The 15,117-nt window shown below is 35.8% G+C and overlaps 1 protein-coding gene across 1 annotated transcript; it reads left to right on the top strand.

Annotated features, from left to right (window-relative positions):
* The first annotated feature begins 583 nt into the window (after positions 1–583).
* LOC129277935 (RNA-binding protein RO60-like) lies at positions 584–14,302 on the top strand. Its single transcript, XM_064110069.1, has 5 exons — positions 584–1,177; positions 5,300–5,526; positions 6,162–6,446; positions 7,161–7,397; positions 8,764–14,302. The coding sequence occupies exons 1-5, from the start codon at positions 646–648 to the stop codon at positions 9,061–9,063; spliced, it is 1,581 nt and encodes a 526-aa protein (XP_063966139.1). The 5' UTR covers positions 584–645; the 3' UTR covers positions 9,064–14,302.
* Positions 14,303–15,117: the final 815 nt, after the last annotated feature.

Genomic DNA, 15,117 nt, shown 5'->3' with positions numbered 1-15,117 from the left:
CAGATCAAAGGAATGGAAGCTACTTTGACTTCAACATGTAGGTTTGGAACTTGTGATACAAATAAGTGCAAAAAAAGATTTGTGTGGTATTACTGTGAGATGCTTGCACAGGATGTTGCATTAATAGAGGTGATGATTCACACAGTAATATGCTGATGACATCTTATTGTTCCTTCAAAGTAAGTCTTTCTTAAGTTAACCCTATGGGCCCTATGTCAGAGGTACATGTAGTAACCAGGGCTATTAAAGGTCTATGGAAAATACATACTGAAATCAAATAATGTTAAGCAGGTTATGTTATTTTTCCATACATACTGAATTACTGATTATAGTCATATACCTGGCTGTGAAAAAAAAGTTATAGTTAAAAAGTTTTTCACCCATGGTTGGTCTGGTGATTAACATTTTTTGGTGATTAACATTTTTTTAGGAATAAAATTAGTATAATATTTCCAGTCCATCTGAAGATGAATAAATTCCCTTTGTATTTTCCAAATTTAAACAAACTGAAAGAAACATGTTTGCTGCAAAGAGTGCAGTTTAACTCTGTTTTCTCCCTGTCTTTCCCTACCTAATTCGCAGACCACAAGGATAAACGTTCCTCAGTTTGCTTTGAGTTTGCCTGACCTTTGAACTCAACCAAAGATGGCTTCTGAAGATCAGACGAACAACATAGGGGTCAACTCGGACCTGGTCACCCTCAGACGGTACCTCTCTATGGGACAAACAAACGGAACATACTACGTTGTAAACAAAGAACCTAAGGGAAATCCCCTTCCAGAGTGCACGCAGAAGATCCTAGAGGAAGGTCGAGGAGGAGATATTGTCAAAGAACTTCTAAAGTTTTCCAAGGCTGGACACGTAGTACATGAGGACTCCTACATGAAAGTATTGGTTTGCATTGCAAGGAGCAAGGACTCGACGGCAAAGAAGGCCTTGTATAACGAACTAGGTCAGCTCTGCCCGACTGCGTCTGGACTCTTTCGCTTTGTTGACGGGGTGGAGAAGGGTGGTGAGGGCACAGGCTGGGGACGCATGCAGAGGAAGGCAATATGTAATTGGTATTGTGGCAAAGATGGCCAGGAGTTGGCGCGGCTGGTTACAGGGTGCAAGCAGCGTTGTGGATGGTCACATCGGGATCTCATACGACTAGCTCACGTCAAACCTCCAGCAGAAGGTAAGTAAATACAATTTATATTTATTTTTCAACATGGTCAGTGGTCACTTGTTTAAAATTTTGTAAGACTCCCATAATATCCTTACTTTTGATCACTACTTTGTTCAACTTTATACATGTTTACAAATCTTGAGTCATCGAATACTCCAGTACATGTAGTTTCAATTTGTATTACATGTATGTGTACATGTATATTTACAGTGTATAGTATTACATGATACATGTACACTTAAATTCCAGATACAAAAATCAGAACTTGCCACATAGCAGTCAATAATCTCTGCCAGATTCCAAGCGTAAAGTCTCTTTGCCCTTATTTAGGGGCCCTGTAACAAGCTAAATAGTGATTGATATTAGAGCTAATTGCTATGATTGATTGTGAATAATCAATTTTAAAAATGTGTCCTATGATCAATCAATAAGCTTTGTTTGAATGACTAGGGACTAGGGTCCATGTGCCCAATGGGTGAGCACATCATTAGTATTTCAAAGAAGCTTTAGTATTATGCAGTGCTTAGGAAATTTTGTCATTGTTTCGCTTGTAAACATGTAATAATACTGCATGTACTGTTTCCAAAACTATTAATTATTTGCATATATTGTATTTTCCTATTACATTATATTAGAATTCATTTTTTAAAATAATTTATTTGATTGTCTTAAAGGTGTATCTCCTTGAATGAGATGAATGTGATCCTGTACACATTGACAGGCAGAAATGTAATTTCCTCATTGCTCACACCTTTATCCTCTCCCCTCAACTCAGCATGCCTCACATACCAGCATGTCTTACTGTAGGGTGTGTTTAGACTCATATTTAAGGGCTTAGAATAGGCATTTTAAAAAGGTTTGGCTCGAAATATCTAGGTCTTGTTGGAGTCTCTCTTTGCATGTGAAGTACTCTCATACAAAAATGCATTTCGAAACCTGTTTACTTCCTAGTCAAATATGTATGCAACATCATCAATAATGAAGTTTGATGTTAATTTTCTTTACAGTATATTATAACATTGTAAGTTTCATGTATAAACTAAAGGCCCATTTGTTCAGACTTATGATAAGGCCTAATTGGTAACTAACATGGAAACCTAGATTTTGCAGGGTTTTTTTTTACCGTACATGTACTCAAGGATGGAAAAGTGTTTTTTTTTTTCAATAATGGAAAAAGTAACTGTGATATCAACTTTTCAAACTGTGCGTTGGGAAATAAGCCCTCGTTCTAAAAGATCTTTTCTACCCAAAAATATGGGCATGGGTCATGATGTGAACTTCTTTTCAAATTATGTTTCCAAGGTGGTTGATATGAATTCATATGCTTGTTATGCCTGCAAAATTATGCATACATTGTGAATGCACCCTCAGTGATGAAGGCAGAGCATTTTCTTTTTGGAGTGTAACTATTTCACCCAGACTCTTCAAATAGAAAATAACCTGTGAAATAATTTCTTAGGTGAGATGTTTTTTTCTAAGGTTAGGGGGGGGGTGATAGGATACAAAGATAATTATGAATGCACACTTACTGATGAAGGCATAAAATATTAAATCTGGTGCGTCACTTTTTCAATTTGACTTCCTTTCAAAATTTTTCCTGTGTGCAATGATTTTTTTTAGACAGAACTTTTTTATTTGTCTAGTAGAGGTGTATGAAAGGGGAGGCGGAGGGATGATATGTAGGATGCAAACATAAAGCATTCATGATAAGAAGGCACCCTTAGTATAATGAAGGCAGATAATCTTACATCTCTGATGCTATTTCAAATCTTAAAATGTGTTCAATGATTTTTTTAATTGACAGGACTTTTTTTTATTTGTCTGGTAGGGGTGTATGGACCGGGGCGCAGGGAGGGGGGGGGGGATGCAAACATAAAGCATAATGTGAACGCACCCTTTTAAGTGATGAAGGCAGATAATCTTAAATCTGACTGTGGAGTGTTACGTTTTTACTCAGACTCTCTTCCAAATGACAAATACAATAATCTCTTAAAATTGCTCAGACTTTTTTGTCTGGTGGGGGTGGCTGGACTGCCTAGTAAAGCCGAGGGAGGGAACGGGTCATGGGGTGAGTGGAAGGGGAAAAAGTACCTGTGATGTAACTTTTCAGAAGTTACTTTCAAGTAGGTCACTCTAAATTTAGCTTTTCCCAGGAATTCTTTTAAAATTCATATTGACTTTCAGGATTTTTATTGACTGCAAGTGATCAGTATTTTGTATGTAAATGCAGTGACGCTAGTTAGGGGCATATCTTGCCCATGCCCCCCCTTGAGAGCTGAGAGGCACAAAAGAAAATTACATGCAAGGGGGTTATGTCATGAATAAGCAAGTGAGGACCATTCTTTTTTTTTTGCTTGTCAAAATTGTCCAAAATGCCCCCCCCCCATGTTTTGGAAAATCACGGGTCCGCCCCTGTTTACATGTACATACATTTAAATTAAAGCAATGTTTTGTAGTACAAGCATGCATAATAAAGCTTAAGTTATCACAGCAGGGGTGAGGCATCTACATGTGTACCAGGATCGAGGCCTCCCTTTGGCCAGGGGGGCGTTTCATGAAAGGACTTGTGGGACGTTTTATCCGACAAGTCCCATTTTATCCGACAGTTACCATAGTAACAGTATCTCTCAGCCAATCAACATCATTAAAAAAAAAGTCAGATCTGACAACTTGTCTGATGAAAATGTTGATGAAACACTCCCCAGGACTTTATAATTTTCAAGGCAAGCTGCATTCTAAATCCTATGGGGGCAGGGGAAGTCAGTCAGTGTTATGAAAATAATAGTAAATGCTTGTATAGTGACTGCACTACGAGTGCTGATTTTCTAGTTTAAATTTGAACTAGAAAATCAGCACTCGTAGTGCAGTCACTATACAGTGTACAAGCACCGTAAGTGCTAAATTAGCACTTCATTTTTTACAGTGTATTGGCATCAATATGTGTGAGCATGCATGAACATTCATGTGTATTATTTTTTGAAGCTCTAAAACAAAATCAGAGGACATCAATTTCATGAAAATGAAATGGAAAAGTATTTTTATTTTGAAATTTAAGTTTAGGTTTTTGTCTCACCTGCATAGCAGAGTGAGACTATAGGCGCCGCTTTTCCGACGGCGGCGGCGACGGCGGCGGCGGCGTCAACACCAAATCTTAACCTGAGGTTAAGTTTTTGAAATGACAGCATAACTTAGAAAGTATATGGACCTAGTTCATGAAACTTGGCCATAAGGTTAATCAAGTATTACTGAACATCCTGCCCGAGTTTCATGTCACATGACCAAGGTCAAAGGTCATTTAGGGTCAATGAACTTAGACCATGTTGGGGGAATCAACATCAAAATCTTAACCTAAGGTTAAGTTTTTGAAATGTCATCATAACTTAGAAAATATATGGACCTAGTTCATGAAACTTATACATAAGGTTAATCAAGTATCACTGAACATCCTGCATGAGTTTCACATCACATGACCAAGGTCAAAGGTCATTTAGGGTCAATGAACTTTGGCCGAATTGGGGGTATCTGTTGAATTACCATCATAACTTTGAAAGTTTATGGATCTGATTCATGAAACTTGGACATAATAGTAATCAAGTATTACTGAACATCCTGTGCAAGTTTCAGGTCACATGATCAAGGTCAAAGGTCATTTAGGGTCAATGAACTTTGGCCAAATTCGGGTATTTGTTGAATTACAGCCATAAATTTGAAAGTGTGTTGGTCTAGTTCATAAAACTTGGACATAATAGTAATCAAGTATCACTGAACATCCTGTGCGTGTTTCAGGTCACATGATCAAGGTCAAAGGTCATGTAAGGTCAAAGAACTTTGGCCACGTTGGGGGTATTTGTTGAATTGCCATCATATCTCTATAAGTGTATTGGTCTAGTTCATAAAACGTGGAAATAAGAGTAACCAACTATCACTGAACATCTTGTGCGAGTTATAGTAGTTTTCAAAATCAGCACTGCTGCTATATTGAATCGCGTGATGCAGGTGAGACGGCCAGAGGCATTCCACTTGTTTTATAAATTAAAGATTTTTTCTTTTTCAGTACTTACATGTATTGTAAACTTTTATGTATTAGTTTATTATTTTGTCTTATCTTTTTTTCCTTCCATTGTTATGAAGGTTCAGGTACTGCTCTGGTGTTGAAGTACATCATGCGGGGTTTGAAAGTCGTGTTAGAGTCTCAACCCACCGAGGGAGCAGACGACAGCACCAAGGCATTGACAGAGTTCCTCAAGGATGTAGATGGTCTTCGGAAAGAGGAGGATTTGGAGAGAGTGGCAGGGCTGGTGGAGAAACACAAACTCTCACTGGAACATCTTCCTACTAAGAGTCTCAAATCAAGAGAGGTGACTATGGCATCAGACTGTTTTAAAGGGCTAGTGATGTGAATACTCAAGTATCGATTATCCGACTTTCGAATCTTACAAAAGAAAACCAAACTTTTTACATTCATTCATTTTTTGTGAAAATATGAATTTTGTGAAAATATAATTGTTTTCTTATATATATCACTGTTTCTCTATTAATTTTCTTACGATAGGTTATATTCTGCATGCATTATTACAACAAAGTGATTAGAAACTATCGGTGGAATGTATGACTACATGTACATGTAGGTGATAGGGTTGAAGGTTTAATTCTAGCTACATGTAGCCATGTACATGTTGTAATGGGGATGTCAAGTATGATACTTGTAACATAAATATTTCATCATCAGCAAGCTGTTAACCTCATATCTCAAAGTTTAAAAACAAATTAGGACAACTTAGTTAGGACCTACATGTATTAGTAGCAACCTTCTGTTTCCTAGAAAAAGTTCCTTACAGGAATTACATGTAGGAGACTACATGTATTTTCTTGCCATAAGTTGCCATAATCCTAAAAATACATTCTTTTCTGATCCATCTTCAAAATGGTGAAATTTTGAGGTACAAGGTTTAAACAGCTCACCAACATAATATATCTAATTATCTAAATACAGGTGTGGAAAGCCCTAGTCCCTCACTTGTCAGTGCAATCCATACTAGATAACATTGTGAGACTAGCATCGATGGGTCTGTTCAAACCGAAGAGTCCTGAGGTGGAAGTGATATGCAGGCGATTGCAGACACCTAAGGACCTGTCGGAGGCGCACGTCCATCCATTTAGTGTACTAATGGCGCAACGCATCTACCGCTCCAAGAAGGTGGAGAAGACCAAGGCCCACTGGGAGATCAACAAGGAACTCATGAAAGCCTTGACGGAAGCTTACTATAAAGCCTTTGAGGTGAGGTGGTCAAGAAAAAAAAAAGGTTCACTCTCGTGACATTGATAGAAGAGGGTCCTTTCATAGTTCAGAACATGAAAACTAAGAATACCAGATATCCTGTGATTGGAAAATTCACCCTGATCTACCCTGATCAGAAAATACCTGGTATTTTTGCCAGCCTGAGTATTAAAAAAATCATTCATGATATTCCAGAAAGAAAATACCTGCCGAGACGTGGGGACTTGTCAAAACTACAAGAAAATTTGGAGGTATTTCTTCCAAGGTTTCGAGTATTCTCGCAGTGTGAAAGTATATTACACATGAAAAAGATATTTCCTGTAAGGGCGCTTGGGATGCTTGCTTGCAGAGCTACCAATCTTGAATCACATGCCTTTTCTGCTACTCAGATCATACTGAACATAACTTTGAAGGTCTGGCTGGGGTTGTTGTGAATGCAGAAAATAATAATCAATTATTTGTAAGCCTGAATAAATTCTTGTAAACTTTAATGATTGAGTTGGTTTGAATTCACCTGTAGAGAAATGGGTAGTTTCTAAGTCACATGCAAAGATTATGGTTACTTTGTGGAGCATTGTGGCCCAGTGGATTAGTCTCTGGACGTTGAAAATGGAAATACAGGAAGCAAAGAATATTCCTTAATTTTCATTTCAGATCGTGTAAGCTTTCCTATTCTGAATCCTCTGATGCATTCCTCTTGTTTCTGCTATCCAGGTCTCAGAAAAAACCGGCAAACGATATCTCCTTGCAGTTGACGTCAGTTCGTCCATGGCGCTGAGTGGTGTGAACGGAACTAGGAATATTGCCGCCCGAGAGGCCGCTGCCACCATTGCGCTGATGATCGCCAAGAAAGAAGAAGGCAGCCATATCATGGGTTTCACATCAGAGCTCAAAGAGATCCCTATCACTGCTAACATGAAACTGGAGGATGCTGTCAAAAAGATGGGAGAGGTTCGTCTTAATTATTTTCAGTCTTATTCAATCGGGGTCGCCTCACCATTTCACCATTAATCTAAATTGCTTTCCTTGAGGGCCCTGACATAAAATCCTAAATCATAAAATAATTAGACCATAAAAATTAGAATATATTATATATTGTAATTTTTATTCCTTTATTCCAAATTATTTTTTATGTTTTGAATTTTGATGCAAGTAGATTATTAAATTCAATCTAACCCTGCGGGATAGCAGTCAGACATGTTCCAGTAAAAAAAACCTTCTAGTATTGGCAACCATGTAAATTTTGATACACTCATGGTTACAGGGTTTGGTAGAAGTTAGAAATCAATGTTTCTATGGTAGTTTGTATTATTGTGTGTGGCCTTTATAAAATAAAACCTTCTTTTATTACTTAAAACATTTATTTGTGATACTGATAAGGGTAGAGGCTAAATTCTCAGTTTTAAACCTGTTTCTTTTCCCCAAGGTTTGCCATTTTTGCCTGACACTCCCAGCAATTGCTCTTTTAATAGCCATTTATATATCTGTCATCTTTGCTACATTCAATTCATTCTCCAGTCTCAACAGAGCCGCTATAGAACTAAAGGCCAATATATTGGCATTCAGAAATGAATGATTTTGGACATATTTGGCATTGTGACAAGTTGTTATATTGGTTTTCTTTATGTAAGAAAGTCCCCTGACATTGTGCTGCACCCAACCCAGGTGTGGTAAATGGGTACAAGGCCGGATTTATTCCTTGTGTGCACTGAGCGCTGGAAATAGCAGCTCGAGCTAAAAGCGGGGGATAATGATAATAAGAGTGCACCTCAGAATAGATAACACAAAGTTTTTCCCATGTTTCCCAATTTTTTGCTCATCATGAAGGGACAGTGATTTTCTGCTTAAAAATTTTCTTTTTTGTTTCTGAAAACCTGTAATTCCCTTGAAACTCGATTTAAAATGAAATTGTTATAGATCATGTACTCAGCAGAAACACTGATTTTGTTTTGCAAATGTAAATTTTCACATGAAAAGTGAAGTACCAACACAGATTTTTTGTTTTGATTTAATATTAGGAAACAGAAAATCACTCTCCCCATAAATAATGATAAAAATAGCTTCTTTATTTGATTCTTTCAAAATCACAATCACATCCAAGAGTAAAAATACACACAAGATGCAATTAATGACATGAGTACAAAAATGTAGTAAGCAGTCCAGCAAACTCAGACAAAATTATTGTTTTCCTAATGATGCCCCTTTACTTTAGCAACTTTGCTTTCCTTGCAGTTTCTTGAATGTTCTCATGTTATACTGCAATATGTTAAGTGTTACTCTATAATTTTGTACATTTTTTTAATGACCATTGATGCAGCTGTCAATGGGTCAAACAGACTTTGCTCAACCAATGCTGTGGGCTGCTAAGAACAAGATAGCAGTGGATCAATTCATCATGTGCACAGATTGCGAGACCTTCAGCGGAGATGTGTCGGCAGGTGATGCCATTTCTCAGTATCGTCAAGCCATGAAGATCGATGCCAAGGTTGCCATCGTTGCCATGACATCCAACAGCTTCTCCATGGCGAACCCAGACGACCTAGGCATGCTTGATATAGCCGGCTTTAATGGCCAGGCAGCCAAACTCTTACAAAGTATGACGCTGAATTTTCAGTGATGCATGATATCTATTTTAAAGAGTGCAACAATATTTATTATGATCATTATTATGTCTGAATGCTTTGATTCAGTATATTATGTTATTGCAATTGTGGCACATGCAAGTACTTTCCGTGGCGCTCAGGGCAGGTGCCCATACATGGAGTGGACTTCTTACCTATGCCAATCCTACACAGAAACTTTAACATTTCTTTTGCAATGGACTCATCCAAGGTCTATGAAAAACAGACATGCAGTGAATTCTCCTTCAATTTTAATTTCAGACGGGTATTTTTAATTATTAACTCACGTTATATGAATTATGATAAGAAAATAAACCAATGGCCCTTTTTCGGAACTCTAGTTTAACTATGGTCTAAAGCTGTTGGATATCTAAGATAGCCAAATGTGACACAATCTCTCACAATAGAGATTAAATTCATCTGTACCTTTGACGCTCAATATCATTCATAACTGTTATGGTATTTGAAATTGTTTTCCTTTACCATGAAAACCATGGGGGAAAAAGCACAGTAAAAATAATATTAGATCATGGGTTGAATTAAACCTAACTACAGGTCAAAAACTGGCTTTACTATTTTACTTTATCTGTGATTTGAAAATGGACAATGAATTGCATATTGCTACCAGCGTTATATTTTGAATGCTGTAATTACTATTTCCCTAACCCAGTAGTCTAGTTATCTTGGGGACAATCTCCCATTTGAGAATATCCAATGTAACTTGAAATTATAGATTTGCCATGTTAAATCATACTTATTCACAGTCATAAATACCAGAAATTCTGTTACAGATGTGTACTTAGCCAATAAAATGGCACAATTTTAGTAGCTTATAACGGAAGCATGTAACTTTTCATTAAATAATAAAATAACTTTCTTTGTGAAACAGGGTTTGTGCCATACATTTATAGTAAAACACATACCAGAACACAGATTGTTAAAGAGAAAACATGCTATTACCTCTTTTTTTTATCGCAAGGTTATTTTATTTCTCAGACATGCCAAATCTTTTTAGTCTTGAGTAAAACATGGCTTCACAAGTGCAAAAATCTTTTATTATCATCACCTTTATAATAGCTATCGGCCTTTTTATTGTCAAAAGAATTACTGCATATGAAAATAAGAATGATATTGTTTTCTCAATCGAGGAGAATCTGCATGTTTGGGGGTAGTTTTCAGCTCACAATGCTACAAACTTAACAAGATCGATGTCATGGATTAAGTAATTGCTGATGCAAAAATAATAGATTGCTGGTCCCTGTTTCCAATTAATGCAAAATACATCCTGGAAAACTGACCAAAATTGATTTTATTACTTACCCATAGGTGTGATTGTGGTTGAGTCTGCGAGTAAGCAGAAAAGAAAATTGTGCCTTGTTTTGGTCGAAAAAACTTGTAATATTAAAAATTCCAGTGTTACGTTTGGCTGTGCCAAAGTATTAGACCACTGTCTTGGGAGTTATTATTGTTATATATTTAAGATTGTTAATAATAGACCATTATTCATTGTATCTGAATTTTTTTGTCCTTTAAAAGAAATTATTTGGATATTAAATGAAATTATGCAAATTGATTTTCTTTTCCAACTTCGAACACCTTTATGTAAATGACTTGTTTTTAAATAATGCAGTACTTTCTATGTGTTTACTGCAAGTGATAGTAATACAAATTGCAGTAGTCTGTGCATAGTTGTTTGATATGTAGATATTGTGTTTTCATGGCGGCATTATGTTTGCATGATAAGATTTCTAAATCTTGACCGAGTAACTTAATTTAAGTATACACCGTTTATAATCCATGTAAAGTTATGCATGTATGAGTAGCCTGATTATGGGTAATTTTTCACATAAAACAGGAATAGACATTACAGAGGTCTCGTTAAATACAAAATCTTAAACTTTGATGTGTGTTGTAAATGTATGTAGTGTTGATCAGTAGGATAAAAACATATGAAGGAACTTACAAAAATATCAAATTCTTGCAGACACTGTGATATCTGTATTACTGAAAAATTATGCAATATCTCTACTGGTGAAAACAAAATGTTAGGATATGTAGTATGTATAGCAGAAATAAAACTGTTCCAGTCACTTTTACATTTTCACCTTTTGTGAAGCACTGATTAACAAATTTCAGGTACAGCTCCGTTTAGGGCTTCAGTCTACAAGATATCACAGACACAGATAACGATTCAATGGATTAACAATACGGTGTGCCACCTATCGGTTGCAGCGGACAGGCCAATTTCTAACTTTGGGGTTGACATCGCAGGCAGCACACAGTGCTTGTGTACTGTAATGTGACTGTGATGGCAGATCCAGTACAGTTGTTTTTCGGTGAATACAGGCCAACGAACAAAAAAAAAGAAGAAGGTATTTAACTGATCGTGGCATACCATCCCAAGCTAAGAGAGAAGAAGAAAGAACTCGAGCCACGCTAGCCAGCGCAACATAATCGCATGCATGCAGTGCGCGCCACAGAGATTAATATCGATGTGACTTTTTTCCCATGAGGCATTGTGAATTTTGGCCTGTCTGCTGCAACAGACGGGTGGCGCACCGTATTGAGAATCCACTGAATTGGTTCCTTTTAGTTCAGATCTTTTAAAGTCTAGTCCTTGTTGACCAATTTTTAAAGTGCTTTTGATTGCCCTATGTTGAAGTAAGTTTTTGTTATTATATGCTGCAAGAAGACGTACGATGGAGAGTTTTATTATTTTGTGTAGTACACAACTCACATTCATGTAAGAGGGGGAAATATTCATGAAACAAATTATGAAGATTTATTATAGAAACACAATCACCAAGCAGAAATTTATGAATGTGCCATGTATCACGATAGATACATGTATATGAAGGATATTATTAAAGATACAGAAATTGAATTATTATATAGGGAAATGGAAGATGAATTTATGTGAATACATGTTTCTATAATTGTATTTTATTTTATCTATTGCACTACTGGCAGATTGTTCCAAAATGATTTTTTTTCTATGGTTGAAAAAAAGAAAATTTTAGAAAATTCTCATCTGCTCCAACAATGAATTTTGCTATGTATCAGAGCAGATATGTAGGACATAATAAAAATACAGAAACTGAATTATACCAAGGGAAAAATTAAAAATGAAAGATCTAGGATTTATATCAATACCTGCTTCTAAGTATCAATTCCATTTTACCACAGACAGCATTGTTCCAAAATGAATTTCCTTTGGTGGTTGAAAAACAAAATGAAGATACAAATAAATTTGTTACTTGTTACCAACCATGAAATGAAATATTTGAATTGTGCAAAACTTTTCTGTGAATGAAATGTTTATCATGGTTTGGGGTGAGGTGTTTGATTTTTTTTACTGAATAAATCACCTTTTATTGATATAAAAAGGGAAACAGTTCTTACAATAAGCACAGGTTACCTGTCCAAAATGAACATGATGCAGGGCAACATAAAATGAAAACAGTACAGTAATTTACACAAACAAACTGTTGATCACTTCATATCCAACATATTACATTGGCTTACACATTTGAAATTGACTTTTTATTGTTTGTTTCATATGCTTTTAAAATGATATTTCTCTCTATTCATTTCAATTAAATAAGGTTTTGTGATTCAAAAATGTTTTCAAGCTATTTTTTTTTATTATTTTGTTTGAAATTAAGATAACACATGTTTTTGAATTTTATTAATTTCAGAATGATTTTTTTGAGAGGCTGGAAAGTATATATATATGGAACTGTACATGCAAGTATGTATTGTGAATTTTCTGAATTTTTCAAATTTTTCACCCGTTTATTAATCAAATTGTATCTCAATGGAATTACGACTTACAATATGTATGAAACAAATGAATTTGAAGCATATATCTTTTTTCAAAAGGCAATTATTACATGAATGCCTAGCAATGATTTCATATGAAATGAATATACATGTAGTGCAGAAAATGCCTTTAATCAAGTTCATACTGTCCTGCAATTAAAAAAGAACCAAATAAAATTTCAACCAAATTGGAGTTATCAATATATTTTCATATTTCACACTGTACTCCTCTCTTGGATCAATCTCATGTCACTCATCCTACTAAAAGATATGCCAGTATCAGAAAGCATTGGTACCATTGTGTAATTTGCATGGACTTCAGTATAAAAACTCAAGGTTGATTACAAATAGGTTTCTTGCCACACATGCTCTTTATGACATATGAATTTTCTTTTTGGGAAAATGTAAATTCATAGATTTGTTACTTTTATCATCGCCAGGCAACATCAGAGTTGCCAAGCCTTGCGGGATAGTAATGAGATGTGTTCGAATGTAAATTTAGTGTTGACTTCCCATTGAATGACTGAGCAAAAAACTTTTGTTCACATGTTTTGTATCATAAGAATACATTTGGTTCAGCCGTTTGGTAATTCACATTGTAATTTCTTATCTGATAAACATTCTGTGACGGTTGGCACCTCTGCATAATACACAGTATGAGCGACTTACGTTCTGGGGGGCATTTCATGAAAAATTATTGATCTTTCACCCAACTGTTGTTATAAGCTACTTCAAATCTTGCATCTGATTGGCTGAGAGTAATTTAGTTCGTGAAAATTTCTAACAATTTTTTTTCTTGAATTATTCTGATGTTGGTCCATGTATTGCATATTATCAATGAAACACTTGAAGTATGCTTTGTTGGGTCCTAGAATGAAAATGTAATAGCAAGTGTTTGATTGCTACACAGTGCCTAAACAAATGGGTTAGATAAAATGGAAGTGTGTGTGGGATGTTTTGTGCAAGTGCCACGGTATATATTTTCAACCCTCACTTTTCAATATAGAGCAATGCAAGTTTAAATCCAACTCCGGCACTACCGTGCTTTGGCAAGATGCTTATCTAATGTATATTTGCCACTCTCTACCCAGGTGTGAAATGGGTACTCTGAAAAATGTTGAAGCAAATGGAGTATGCTAGACAACTTGGTCTTGGTAGCTCTTGCTGGAATGATCCCCAAGGAGTGGATAATGTGTACAAACTTGGACATGGCTGATGTATTAAGAGCTATTTATAAGCAGAAATATTGTGATTGTGACTTTGCTCTCATATCATAGCCATATTTACAGAATTAGCTAAGTATTTTGTCAAAGGTATATAGAAAATGAAATCTTCATCAGACATTAACGTATGAATGTTTAATTATTGTTCAGAAAAATAGGAATAAAATTAAAATTCTTGTTGTGAAATCTGCATTAGAGTTGAACATTCATTTGTGTTGTCACAGCAGGAATGGAGCGCAGGAGGAGTCTGAATTATGATGGGTATTAAAGCATAGGAGAATTGGGGAGAGAATGAGCACTTGGTCTACACTCGCTAAAACTTCTTTCCATTTGGTCTCATTTCATTTCCTAGACCAATTTCGTCAATTATCCAATTGGTCAAATTTTTTATGATTAGATGAACTGTATGTGAATCAAATTTTAATTTGACTTGAGTGCAAAGTAATTAGTAAACAAAATAAAGAAGAAATTACACGTTGGCATTACATCAGGTGTATGTAGTCCAAACGACAAATAGACCAAATGACCAGTGTGGTATTAGACTGAGAAGTATATACATCGATTGTAGACCAGTCAGAGGAGGGAAAGAACATCATGGGTGTCTTTTGAAAAAACAAATCAAAATACCAGTGTGCATTTCAAAGGATTATTCATATATTTATACATTTCTGTCAACCATAAATGGAGGATATATCCATACTTTTGTAATCACATCTTCAATTAAGAAATTCATGCATCTCTTTTGTACAAAGATTAAAATCTTTCGTTATACTTGGTCATATACATGTATGTTGTCAAGACAAGCTACTCTACAGTAAACCTTAAGTCGACCTTCCAGAAGTCGAATAATGGCCAAAGTTGAGACATTTTTTTTTCAGACCAGAAAATGCAAACATGTATCCAAGGCGAATTAGCCTAAGCTGTGGTCCCCAAAAGATTTGACATAGACAGATTCACTTGCACTTGGGGGTCCATATTTATGGGGAAAAACAAGTATGTGGTAAG

This window comes from Lytechinus pictus, chromosome 15, assembly GCF_037042905.1.
Source record: "Lytechinus pictus isolate F3 Inbred chromosome 15, Lp3.0, whole genome shotgun sequence".
NCBI classification, from domain to species: domain Eukaryota; kingdom Metazoa; phylum Echinodermata; class Echinoidea; order Temnopleuroida; family Toxopneustidae; genus Lytechinus; species Lytechinus pictus.
This window is presented reverse-complemented; position numbering and strand designations above follow the sequence as displayed.

Excerpts from the sequence above, each read along its gene's own strand:
- LOC129277935 (XM_064110069.1), top strand. The coding sequence starts at position 646 with ATGGCTTCTGAAGATCAGACGAACAACATAGGGGTCAACTCGGACCTG. Across the intron at positions 1,178-5,299 it reads CGTCAAACCTCCAGCAGAAG|GTTCAGGTACTGCTCTGGTG; the intron begins GTAAGTAAATAC and ends ATTGTTATGAAG. Across the intron at positions 5,527-6,161 it reads AGAGTCTCAAATCAAGAGAG|GTGTGGAAAGCCCTAGTCCC; the intron begins GTGACTATGGCA and ends ATCTAAATACAG.